This window comes from Thermobia domestica, chromosome 10 (assembly GCF_964235325.1).
Source record: "Thermobia domestica chromosome 10, izTheDome1.hap1.1, whole genome shotgun sequence".
NCBI lineage: Eukaryota > Metazoa > Arthropoda > Insecta > Zygentoma > Lepismatidae > Thermobia > Thermobia domestica.
Genome location: NC_137463.1, coordinates 252,380,265 through 252,394,075, shown reverse-complemented (window position 1 = coordinate 252,394,075; position 13,811 = coordinate 252,380,265). Strand labels below are relative to the sequence as shown.

The following is a 13,811-nucleotide window of genomic DNA, read 5'->3' as shown; positions in this document are numbered from 1 at the left end:
GAGCGACTTGGAGGCGTCTAGCGACTTTAGAGTACTAAACTAGCGACATTTCACACTGACGAGTTGGCAACAGTGAGTACCGTGAGTATTGTGGAAAGGACAAATACAGATCCATGAGAAGGCACGATATTTCACCTCCAGTGAAACAAAGGAGAACTGAATCTAGTGTTACCGGTAGTATAACCGAACCTAACCTTAGTATTGACAGTAAATATGATTGTGATTGTGTGACTCAACCTACTCCTAGTGTAGTACGATTACGTTCATCTAAGAAGCATGTAAGCCTTAGATCTAATCACGTTCGATGGAGATTACGTAGGAATCCCATAGATGACGAAAATTCTCAAAGTAAGAAACAAAGAACTGTAGATGTAAATAACGCGACAGACTATGTTCAGGTTTGTGACTCTCGATGCAACCCAAACAAATTCGTTGGTCATGTAACTTAACCTAATGTAGGGGCGTCCGAAAAGACATATCAAATTGATTCTTAGTTTGACCAAATGTCTTAATGTTATGTGTTTTCTCTGATATTTGTATTAACAATCTCATTATTCGTGTTCCATGTTATTGAAGTATATTGAAAAGCATCTTTGTAATGCGAGGATATGTATTGAAGTTAATAAGTTTTGTTTTCTATAAGGAATTTGTTGATCATGTAACTTAGACTGGGATTCCGATATTTGTGTTCCATACTATCTATGTGTTTTTCTTATGATTGCCAAAATGCAACATCAATCACATTATTCATGTTATGATGTTAATAAGAAGACGTTAATTATTATATTATGTTCTGATTGTTATCGATAATGCAATCTTAATCTATATTTTGTTTAACTATATCTTATATCCAATCATTTTGTGTTCCAAGAACAATTATATGAATATCACATACCGTACATCTCTCTCAAAACTTTCTTCAGGATACCTGAGTAGATACATTGAATTGTAAGAAGCCTTTTTATGGACCCGAAAAAAACTTAAATAGCTTGCAAATGGACCCGAAAAAGGACTTAAATAACTTGTTAATCTATTTTCCAATTCGTCTTATCGTCGATGAAACGTATAAATAAATGAAAATGATGATAAAAATTTAAAATAAATATGATAATGATATTGTTATAGAATTAAGTATAATATATATATGTCTATAGTTATGATTTGTAATTTTTAAATATACAAGGTGCATTTGAAAACTCGAATGACTCACATGTATATGCAAACGGTCCAGAATTCGTTTTCTTTCTATGAGGTTAATGAATAAAAAGAAACGTCCGACGGGCGTCATAATATAGAACGGTACGTCATATTTATATATTATTGTATATATATATATATATATATATATATATATATATATATATATATTTGTAATATTCACTTGTAATTTTGAGTCATAAAATATTTCAAATTTTGTACTGGGCTGGCTGATGTTTTACTATAAAAAAAGAAGAGAAAGAAATGTTTAAAAATAATTTAATTGTCATGTCAATGTATAAAGATATAGATATTCAAATGTTAAAATGTTTAAATAATACGATTTTGGATATACGAGTTGTCAGTAGCAACCAGACAATAATATATAAATAAATAAATGGAAGTATGACAATAAAAGTTTACGTTACGGCTCAATTTTACGGCTCGAATATCGAAAAATGATATTACCATAACCTTGTCAGCAGAAGCAACTACTCTCGCTTTCTTGGGTGTTGGTGATGAAGGAGACATCCACACAAAACTCTGCTACTTGAACTCAGGGTCATAATGATGAAACAGAATTTGAATGCAAGGCACTGTATTTCGCGTGTCACTTCTATGTTGCCTTACGCGAAACTGAAACTATGTGTGCTTGAGCAGCTGGCAAAGTCGCATTCCTGACGTCATGGCCTTCAAACTTGCTCCATCTATTCGTCACTTCTCCCGCTACACAGACATGTTTCGCTTTCTGTGTTTGCTGTTGTATTCACCTCCTAAACACTGATGACCAATATTTATTGATCAGCCTACGTGATATGGTAGCATAAATTTATATGTTAAGGTATAAAAATATAATAATTAATTTGTTCTTTCTATTCGAAGACATTTATATTAGTGCTCATACAACTAAACCATATTTATATTATTAAGTTGTATCAGCACTCGTGGTATAATTAAAATCTGTCTTTAGCATTTATTGCCCAAAGCTTCTAACGCGAACTCCGCGCTCCAAACCATCTAGTGCAGTGGCTATATCATCATCATCATCATAGGTATACTGCCTTTATTGGCAGGACACTTGCCGCAGCTGAGAAGCTTCCATGCTCCACGGTCCTCCGCTAACCTTTTCGTCTTCGCGTATGATCTTTCTGTTTTAATATCATCCATTAATTGTAGTCTCCTTCGCCCCCTCCCTCTTTCCCGACACCATACCCTCTAGGACGTCCCTCATGATACAATCTCTTCTTAGGCAATGTCCCAACCAGTTTCTCTTCCTCTTCCTAATTATATCTAAAAGTGTTCTTTTCTCACCCACCATTTCTAACACTTTCTCATTCGTTTTCCGCTCGACCCAACTAATATATAGTGGCTATATAGTGGGCGTAATTTGTATTTCCGAACCAACAATAAGGCCAACCTATTGTTAAATAAATAGTCTTTCCTTCGTAGGGACATACGGGATTGAATCCAAGACTTATTATGAAATTAGTTCCCTAGCAAAAGGGACCGATTGGAGCGAAGCCACTAAAGTCATAAAAATGGCTTCGCGAACAGGAAGAAACAACAGTGAAACCCAAAAAAACGTTATAAAAATGGTCCCCAATCAAACAAGCACATATGGGAGAGAACTAAATAACGTTATAAAAATGACGCGTCAAAGAGGCATCATTAGAAATTAAACCAAGCATATGTTATAAGCTTAAATGTAAATTTCTATTTTCCTTACAATATTCCTTCTACTAAAACTTTAAAGTATTTATTTCTTACAATACTCCATCTACCGGAGTTTTGGTACAATTTTTTTTTTTACAATGTTTCTTCTATTAGAGCTTCAAAATAAATTACTTTTTGTTTTTTTATAATGCTTCTTCTACTAGAGCCTTAACATAAATTAATTTTTTTCTTACAATGTTCCTCCTAGTAGAGCTTTAGTGCAAATTTCATTTTTTCTTACAATGCTTCTTCTATTACAGCTTTAAAGTAAATTTATTTTTCTTACAATGTTTCTTCTACTAGACCTTTAAAGTAAATTTCATTTTTCTGACAATGTTCCTCCTACTGGAGCTTTCTTGCAAATTTCATTTTTTGTTACAATGTTCCTTCTACTACAGCTTTTATGTAAATTTCTTTTATTCTTACAATGTTTCATAATACAGCTTTCAAGTAAATTTCTCCTTTTCCTACAATGTTCCTTCTATTGCAGCTTTAATGTATTTTTTTTATTTTCTTACAGTGTTCCTTCTATTGCAGCTTTAATGTAATTTTTTTTCTTACAATGGTACTCCTACTATAGCTTTATTGTAAAATTCATTTTTTCTTACAATGTTTCATAATACAGCTTTCAAGTAAATTTCTCCTTTTCCGACAATGTTCCTTCTATTGCAGCTTTAATGTAATTTTTTTATTTTCTTACAGTGTTCCTTCTATTGCAGCTTTAATGTAAATTTTTTTTCTTACAATGGTACTCCTACTATAGCTTTATTGTAAAATTCATTTTTTCTTACAATGTTCATTCTGTTACAGGTTTAATGTAAATTTATTTTTTTCTTACAATGTTCCTTCTAATAGAGTTTTATGTAAATTTCCGTTTTTCTTACAATGTTTCTTCCACTAGAGCTTTAAAGTAAATTTCATATTTTTTACAATGATAATTTTACTAGAGCTTTTCCTCATATTACAGCTTTAGAGAACTATATTTTTCTTGCAATGTTTCTTCTACTAGAGCTTTAATGTATATTGTTTTTTTCTTACAATGTTCCTTGTACTAGAGTTTTAATGTAAATTTCCTTTTTCTTACAACGAATCTTCTATTACAGCTTTAATGTAAATTTCATTTTCTGTTACAATATTTCTTCTATTACAAGTTTAACGTAAATTTCACTTTTTCTTACAATATTTCTTCTACTAGAGCTTTAATGTAAATTTCATTTTTTTCTTACAATATTCCCTCTTTTACAGCTTTAAATTAAATTATTTTTTTTCTTACAATATTTCTTCTACTAGAGCATTATTCCTTTTTTCTTACAATGTTCCTTGTACTAGACATATAATGTAAATTTTCGTATTTTCCTTACAATGTTTCTTTGTAAATTTCTTCTTTTCCTAGAATGTTCCTCCTACTAGAGCTTTAGTGTAAATTTCCTTCTTTCTTACAATTCTTCTTTTCTTACAGCTTTAAATATTTTTTCAATGTACCTTCTGCTAGAGCTTTAATATAAATTTCTTTTTTCTTACAATGTTCATCCTACTAGAGCTTTGATTATGTAAATTTCACTTTTTCCTACAATGTTCCTTTTATTAGAGCTTTATTGTACATTTCCTTTTTCCTTACAATGTTCCTTCTACTATGTTTTAATGTAAATTCCATTTACCTTACAAAGTTCTTTCTATTACAGGTTTATTGTAATTTTTACTTACAGTGCCTCGTAGCAGAATTTTAATGTAAATTTCTTTTTTTCTTACAATATTTCATCTATTACAGGTTTAATGTACATTTTTTTTATTACAATGCTCCTTGTACCAGAGATTTAATGTAAATTTCCTTTTTACTTACAATGTTCCTTCTATTACAGCTTTAAAGTAAATTTTTTTTTGTTACAATGTACCGTCTACTAGAGCTTTAGTGTAAATTTCCTTTTTCTTGCAATGTTCCTTCTATTACAGTTTTAAAGTAAATTTCGTTTATTTACAATATTCCTTCTGTTACAGCTTTAATGTAAATTTTTTTTCTTAGAATGTTGTTCCTACTAGAGCTTTCATGGAAATTTCATTTCTTTTAAAATGTTCCTTCTATTACAGGTTTAATGTAAAATTCTTTTTTTCTTACAATGATTCTCCTACTAAAGATTTAATGTTAATTTCCTTGTTTCTTATAATGTTCCTCCTATTACAGCTTTAAGGTAAATTCTTTGTTACAATGTACCTTCTAGTAGTGCTTTAGTGATTTTTTCTTACAATGTTCTTTCTACTAGAGCTTTAATGTAAATTTAATTCTTTTTACATTGTTTCTTTTACTAGAACTTTAATGTATATTCGTTTTTTCTTACAGTGTTCCTTGTACTAGATCTTTAATGTAAATTTTCTTTTTTCTTACAATGTTCCTTCTACTAGATCTTTAATGTAAATTCCATTTTTTTACAATGTTCCTTCTACTAGAGCTTTAGTGTAAATTTCTTTTTTATACAATCTTCCTTCTACTAGAGCTTTAATGTAAATTTCATTTTTTCTTACAATGTGCCTCCTATTACAGGTTTAATGTAAATATTTCTTTCTTACAATGTTCCTTCTACTACCCTACATAGCAGGTATATATGCATATCGTGTTCTGTTAGGTACATGGGAATGTGTCCAGTATGTGCCTTATGTACCTCTGAGAGAGAAATCACATGGATTGCAAGTGATATTCATAACCTATGTCCGTCCCTAGGCAAATGCCTGACATGTATCTGGGGAACGTACCTGGTATGTTCTTGGTATGTTCTCCATGCTGTAAGGGTTAGTGAACTACAAACTTACCCCCCAAAATATATTAATTTGCCTATATGTTTAATGTGTTTACATTAAGGTGAGTAAAAACACTTTAAACAAGTAAAGAAAACGTACCCCAGGATGGGCGCGAACCACCAATCTTTGGATATCTAGACGCTTGCTCTTCCGACTTGACTAAGGAGGCGATGAACAGAATACCGCTTGTTGAGGGATAAATTCTTGAGGTCTTTTAAATTTTGCTAATGAGAATGCTCCTTTAACCACTTAAATTCGACGATAGCCGTTTGTGATCCGATAGAATCTGCTCGCCATGTAATTTTATAACTAAATGACAAGTGTCTATTTACTTTATTTCATTGTTCTTCCATACTCACTTTCAAAAAATCGGCGACAGTTGCCATCTAATATAGTTGATGCATTTGTTCCTTCTAGTACACAATCGTTTTGAGAGAGAAGCAACAAATGCATCAAATCTGAGAGATGAACTTAGAACATCTAAATGGTGCAATGTTAGGGTATCTGAAACACTATGTACCTAAAAGATGTACCTAGAACGTGACAGACATATGTTCCAAGTTACAACATAAAAACAAATGGCTGTTAGAGTGCAAAACTGAGCCAGGTATATAAATGCTATATTTGTGGTATATAGTTGCAAATATCAATTAGGTGTAAAGAGTACCTAAAGCTGTAGGTAGCTTAAGTATATACTTAGCACATGAGTATCATATGTGGCAAGTGCCGGGTACCTAAAAAGTAGATGGGACACGTAAATGACACATACCTAGCCCATCCTGTTCTCTTAGGGTAGAGCTTTAATGTAAATTTCCTTTCTTCTTACAATCTTACTACTATTACAGGTTTAATGTAAATTTCTTTTTTCTTACAATGTTCTTTTTACTAGAAATTTACGTAAATTTACTTTTTTCTTAATATGTTCCTTCTATTACAGGTTTAATGTAATTTTTTTACAATGATCCTCCTACTAAAGCTTTAATATAAATTTCCTTTTTCTTTAAATGTTCCTAATATTACAGGTTTAATGTAAATTTATTTTTTTCTTACAATGATCCTCCTACTAGAGCTTTAATGTATATTCCTTTTTTCTTACAGTGTTCATTGTACTAGGGAGATAATATAAATTTCCTTTTTTCTTACAATGTTCTTCTATTACAAGTTTAATGTAAATTTTTTTTGTTACCATGTATCTTGTACTACAGCTTTAGTGTAAATTTCTTGTTTCTTACAATGTTCCTTCTACTAGAGCTATAGTGTAAATTTCTTTTACTTTACAATGTTCTTTCTACTAGAACTTTAATGGAAATCTCATTTTTTTCTTATAATGTTCCATCTACTAGAGCTTTAGTGTAATTTCTTTTTTCTTACATTGTTCCTCCTACAAAAGCTTTAATGTAAATTTCATTTTCTCTTACAATGTTCCTTCTATTACAGGTTTAATGTACATTTTTTTTACAATCTTCTTTCTACTAAATCTTCAATGTGAATTTCCTTTTATTACAATGTTCCTACTATTTCAGATTTAATTAATTTCTTTCTTACAATGTATCTGCTACTAAAGCTTTAATTATATTCCTTTTTTCCTATAATGTTCCTTGTACTAGAGATTTAATGTAAATTTCCTTTTTTCTTCCAATATTCCTTCTATTACAGGTTTAAAACAAATTTGTTTTTCTCTTACAATATTCCTCCTACTAGAGAGAAATTTCAATTTTTCTTAGAATGTTCCCCCTACATTAATGTAAATTCCTTTTTTCTTACAATGTTCATTCTATTATATTTTTAAAGTAAATTTCTTTTTTTTTTCTTACAATGTACCTTCTACTAGACCTTTAGTGTAAATTTTATTTTTTACAATGTTCCCTCTACTACAGCTTCAATGTAAATTTCATTTTTACTTACAATGTTTCTTCTACTTGAGCTTTAATGTATATTCCTTTGTCTTACAATGTTCCTTGTACTAGAGATTTAATGTAAGTTTCCTTTGTTCTTACAATCTTCCTTCTATTGCAGCTTTAAAGTAAATTTCTTTTTTTCTTACAATGCACTTTCTACTAGACCCTTAGTGTAATTTTTTTTAGAATGTTAATTCTACTAGAGCTTCAATGTAAATTTCATTTTTTCTTACAATATTTCTTCTACTACAGCTTTAATGTATGTTCCTTTTGTCTCACAACGTTCCTTGTACTAGAGGTTTATTCTAAATTTAGTTTTTCTTACAATATTCCTTCTACTATTGCCTTAGTGTAAATTTCTTTTTCTTACAATATTCCTCCTATTAGAGCTTTAATGTAAATTTCATTTTTTCTTATAATATTAACTCTATTACAGGTTTAATGTAGATTTATTTTTTCTTAAAATGTTCCTCCTACTAAAGCTTTAATGTAAATTTCCTTTTCTCTTATAATGTTCTTTCTACTAGAGCTTTGAAATAAATTTCTTTTTCCTTACAATGTTTCTCCTACTACAGCTTCAATGCGTTTCCTTTTTTCTTCTAGAGATTTACTGTAATTTTCATTTTTTCAATGTTCCTTCTATTACAGCTTTAGGTAAATTTCTTTTTTTCTTACAATGTTTGTTCTACTAGAACTTTAATGTAAATTTCTTTTTCCTTACAACGTTCCTCGTACTAGTGTGTTAATGTAAATTTCTTTTTATTACAATGTTTTTTCTACTAGAGTTTTAATGTAAATTTATTTTTCTAGAGCTTCAAAGTATTTATTTTCTTTTCTTACAATGGTAATTCTATTAGGGCTCTAATGTAAATTCCTTTGTTGTGACATTGTTTTTTCTTAGAATATTTCTTCAATTACAGCGTTAATGTAATTTTTTAAAATATTTCTTCAGCTAGTGCTTTAATGAAATTCCTTTCTCCTTACACTGTTCCTTCAGCTACAGCTTTAATCTAAGTTTAATTATTTACAATGTTTCTGCAACCAGAAATTTAATGAAATTTCTATTTTCTTACAATGTTTCTTCAACTATTCTTTTCTTCTAATTTTTTTTTACAATATTTCTACAACCAGAGCTTTAATGTGAATTTCTTCTTTTCTTACAATGTTTCTGCAATTAGAGCTTTGTAGTAGTTTTTTCTTACAATGTTTCTTCAACTAGAGCATTAATTTAAATTACTTTTTCTTACAATGTTGCTTCTACTAGAAATTTAAGGTAATTCTCCTTATTTTTTAGAATGTTCCTTCTACTAGAGCTTTAAGATAAATTTCTTTTTTCTTAGAATGACCCTTCTACTAGAACCTTACTGTAAATTTTTCTTACAATGTTCCTTCTACTAGTGCTTTAATGTAAATTCCTTTTTTCTTACAATATTTCTTCAACTTGAACTTTAATGAATTTTTTTTCTTACAATGTCCCTTCTACTAGAACCTTAATGTAAATTTCTTCTTTCTTACAATGTTTCTTCAACCAAAAGTTTTGTTAATTTCTTTCTTGGAATGTCCCTTCTACTAGAGCTTTAATGTAAAGCTCTTTTTTCGTACAATGTTCCTTCTACTAGAACTTTAATGTAAATTTCTTTTTCTTAGAATGATCCTCCTACTAGAACCTTAATGTAAATTTTTTTCTTAAATATTCCTTCTACTAGAGCTTTAATGTAAATTTCGTTTTTTCCTTACAACGTTCCTTTTACTAGAGCCTTAATATAAATTTGTTTCTTCTTACAATGTTCCTTCTACTAGAGCTTTAATGTAAATTTCTTCTTTTCTTACAACATTCCTTCTACTGGAACTTTAATATAAATTTCTTCTTTTCTTACAATATTCCTTCTACTGGAGCTTTTATGTAAATATCTTCTTTTCTTACGATATTCCTTCTACTGGAGCTTTAACGTAAATTTCTTTTCTTACAATTTTCCTTCTACTGTACCTTTAATATAATGTTTATGTTACAATGTTCCTTTTACTAGAGCTTTAATATATATTTCTTGTTTTCGTACAATGTTCCTTGTACAACAGCTTTAATAATTACTTTTCTTTTATGTTCCAGCTTTGGCACTTTTTCTGATTCTTGTGATGTATGCTTTCTCTGAGATCCCCTTTCAGTTTGTTTTCACCTTCAACGCAAGCAACCAGATTATTGTCTATGCATTTATTCGTTTAATAAACGTTATGACAGGTAGGCTGTAATAGCGTGCCATTATACTGTTGCATTACTTTCTGATGCATTTTTTTGTGTGTAATTTGTCAGTTGATTAGTGTAAGCATGTTGAAATAGAAGTTTTATTATAAAGGCTGTTAGGGTTTGGTATTTTTTTGTTATTGTACAGTATCCTTTCAGTTGATACCGAGTAGTTCTGGAATTGTTGGTAGAAGTCAGGTTTTGCACGATGGTATAAGACATTTTCAAAAGAAAATTATATGTTGTGCCCAAATTTAATGAAAATCGTTTATTTATTATTGTCCAAATATATTGCACCGTCATTATTGGCTAGCACCCCACGAACCGGTTCAGAAACAGCCTAAACAAACACTGCACCAGAAGAAGGTCCTCCTGTTTGTTTGGTGGACTGCTGGCGGCATCGTGCATCGGGAACTGCTACCAGCTGGTGAAAGCATCAATCCAACTGTGTATTGTCAGCAGTTGAGCCGTGTTCAAGGAAAACTCAAAACTCTGGAGCCAGCACCAGCAAAGAGGTTTCTCCTGTTACAGGACATTAAGCCCCACGTGGCTACGATGACCCGGGACACAATTCTACGCGTTGGTTGGGAAACACTGTTGCATCCGCAATACTCTCTGGACATTGCACCGTCCGATTATCACCTGTTCCGTTCCTTGGACAATCACCTTAGGGGACGCCAGTTCAAATTCCTAGTAGAGGTGCAAAATGCACTTGATACCTTCTTCGATTCATGGCCAAGTTCTACTGTGATGAAATCCATGACTTTTCAGAACGTTGGCAGAATTTCATCGATGCTGATGGGGACTATTTTTGATCTTCCAGGTACGTGTTAAGTGACATATCGATGTTCGAAGGTGTTGGGTGAAAGAGTGACAGAACTCTCTGGGTTACTTTTATGCATGATATCGTGTTATTCATTCCCTTTCAGTCTTCTTTTTTAATAAGATGAAAGGGAAAAGGCTCATGAAACCTCGGTCCTCTTTCGATGTCTGTATCGAATATCTGAATTTTAATAGATTTAATTTACACTTTCGTCTCCCTTTTGTGATGAAATAGGGAAAATAATAGTTGATAATGATGACAAAGTGAACCTTGATGCTCAGTCTATACCACTGTTCTGCGTTAGAGACGCAATTTCAGGAACTAAATCATATACGAGAGCACTTTAAAATGTCCGAAAAATTTGTGTACTGAACATATGGTTACAAAGCTATTGTTAAGTTAATGTATTAGTGTGGTTAAGATTTCCGGGCGAAACAATCTGTCATTGACAAAGGCTCGTTGTAAAGAGTGCGGTGAGATTTGGATAGAATGAGAGTTGCCTCGAACAAGAGAATGTAGAATCTCCATCTCAAATCAAACACCGTTAGATTGAAGTTCGTGGATTAGATTCACAAGAGCGTGTACTAAGACCGACGGAGTATTCTCTTGTGAAATAAAATGAAATCTTTAAGTTTTACGTCCCACGGTATGACGGCTAGTTGGTGGAATGAAGAAAGTGGAAGGAAACCGGAACACCCCGAGAAAATCCATGCGCATGGTGTTTGTCCACACAAAACTCACTTGGTGCGAGCTAGAATCGAACCAAGGACCCCATGCACCAGAGCTGAACGCTCTACAACTGACAATGGAATGGTCCCAACCTGACGAGTCCGAGTTGGGCGAAATTTAATATATATACTACTTGGAGGTCGGCGAATAACGTAGGGATAGTTATTCGATTCGCTTTTGCGTACTTTACGAGATATACAGGGTGATCCAAAACAGACTGCAACATAAGACAACTATGTAATCCGAGTCCGAGTAGGACGAATTTCGTATATATACTAGTTGGAGGTCGGCGAATATCGTGGGAATAGTTATACGATTCGCTTTTGCGTACTTTACGAGATATGCATTATGATGCAAAACAGAATACAACCTACCGCACGCGAACATTGAGTTAGGCTGTTTGCTTTACTAAACATTGTCCATTACTGTTTACTTTACAGGCGCTGGAACCTGTTGTAATGTTGACCTTCCACTGTGCTACAATAACTGGAAAATGGTGCTATTTCACGGAGATTTGTTCTCAGCGGCTCGTGCTTCTTTCCAGGATCTCGACATCGGTCCTGGTATCCCCTTTCATTTTCATATGGAACCCCTTTCCTCAAAGGGAGATTTTCTATGACGCCACTGCATTCCTTATTATTGCCATGAGATTACTCATATTCATGTTGTTATCTACTTTTCGGCATTCATCGTTTTATATCGGTGTAATACAGAGTACTTCTATGTTATCTTAATTTTGCATCAGTCTGTATACCTCGTAAAATTCGCAAAAGTGAATCGAATTACTATTTCCAAGTTATTCACCAATCTCCAGTTGGTACATATACGGAATTTCGTCCAACCAGAACTCGGATTACATACTTGTCTTATGTTGCATTCTGTTTTGCATGAACCTGTATATCTCGTGAAGGACGCAAAAGCGAATCGAATTACTATTCTCACTTTCTTCACCAACCTCCAAGTAGCATATATACGTAATTTCGTTCAATCTGGACTCGTCAGGTTGGGACCATTTCGTTGTGTACCACCGCAGCTGCCGTATTCTCTTAGGATCTTCGGGCTGCGAAAAGTAGGATCTCGTGTAGACTTAAAATTAAAATAGTAGACGAAATTCTTTGAGAACTCTTTTGTGGCTAGCGGGTAGCATACGCGCCTTTGGTGTGGGAGACCACGTTCGATCCCCGGTGGGAGCTCATGTGGTTCGGATTCCAAGTTAATCAGTAGGTCCACGTCTCATATAGCTTTGCTGCTGAAAAGGGCGTTCAACTCAAAATCATCAACAAATTCTTTGAGGAAGTCAAACAGATTGGAATGTCAAACTTTCTCTTCTCAGAGCATCGGTACAAGTCTTTCGTTCAAGCTCAATTTATTCGATAGAGAATGATTCTGACAGGTTCTAGAACTTCTTCTAAAAATATGCACTCAGTGTAGTCCTAGTTCATCTGTTTTAAGCACGACTTAACAATCCGGAAGTAGTCGTGTGAGTAAGGGATCGATCTAAGCTGTATGGACAGCCGTAGTCGTTGAAAAGTGACCAAGACAAGACGGTAATTTAATCAGAGTAGATGGAGATTGTGAGAGGTTCAGCTTTATTACAGATTATAAAACAGTGTTACAGAATACTACGTAAAAGTAACGAGCATTATTTACTTTAGTAGGTATCAGCTTTCATAAAAAGAAATTTCATTGCTTGTTTTAGTGTTTGTCAATAGAATAACAAACATTCAGATTAAATGAAGGAGACTTACCGGTTCCAATCAATAACTGATCACGAAGGTTTACTCTGTATAACTAAAGCACACCGATCATAAACACACAGATCATAAAAAACAAAAATAAACAAGTTTCCCCTCAAAGTTCGTTGATTATCGATCTTCGGTAATAGCAAATAGTCAATCGATATTTGATACTCTTTACAATTAAGAAAATTCTTCTGTAGTAACGAAATTGGAAACCAATTATTCTTTTAACAATAGAAACTCCTGATACCTGCGCCAATTTATAAGAGTTGTCTTAGAAAACTACTAATACCTCTAGTTATAATTCGTTGCTTGTTAATAATATAAATTTACATAAATATTATCAGTTAATAACCAAACTAATGATTATGGTTATTAAAACCATAATGACCTGAATTGATTGTTAATAAAAATGCTTCTTTAACTACTCATAGCTCATCTATTGTTTTCCAATATAATGCAATAGTACATCTACATCTCTTCCCCTACAGAGGGCGTAACCCTCTTCGGGTAGTTGCTAGCAGGCAAAAAAAATCAGTTAATGACAAAAACTACTAAAAAGTATTTGTACAATTTCCAAATATACTGAGACAGTTTCTGAGCATAAGACTTCTTTATGTATGATATTCATTGGTCATGAGATCAATACCTAGGTACATTAATTAATGAGTTCCTCTTATATG

The 13,811-nt window shown here is 32.3% G+C and overlaps 1 protein-coding gene across 1 annotated transcript in view; it reads left to right on the top strand.

Moving 5' to 3' along the window:
• Positions 1-13,811, top strand: part of LOC145662203 (phospholipid-transporting ATPase ABCA3-like) — a 211,910-nt gene that overhangs the window by 86,993 nt on the left and 111,106 nt on the right. The window contains exon 13 of the mRNA XM_081727537.1: positions 9,706-9,834. Within this exon, the coding sequence (XP_081583663.1) occupies positions 9,706-9,834 (129 nt within the window). The remainder of the gene's footprint in view (positions 1-9,705; positions 9,835-13,811) is intronic.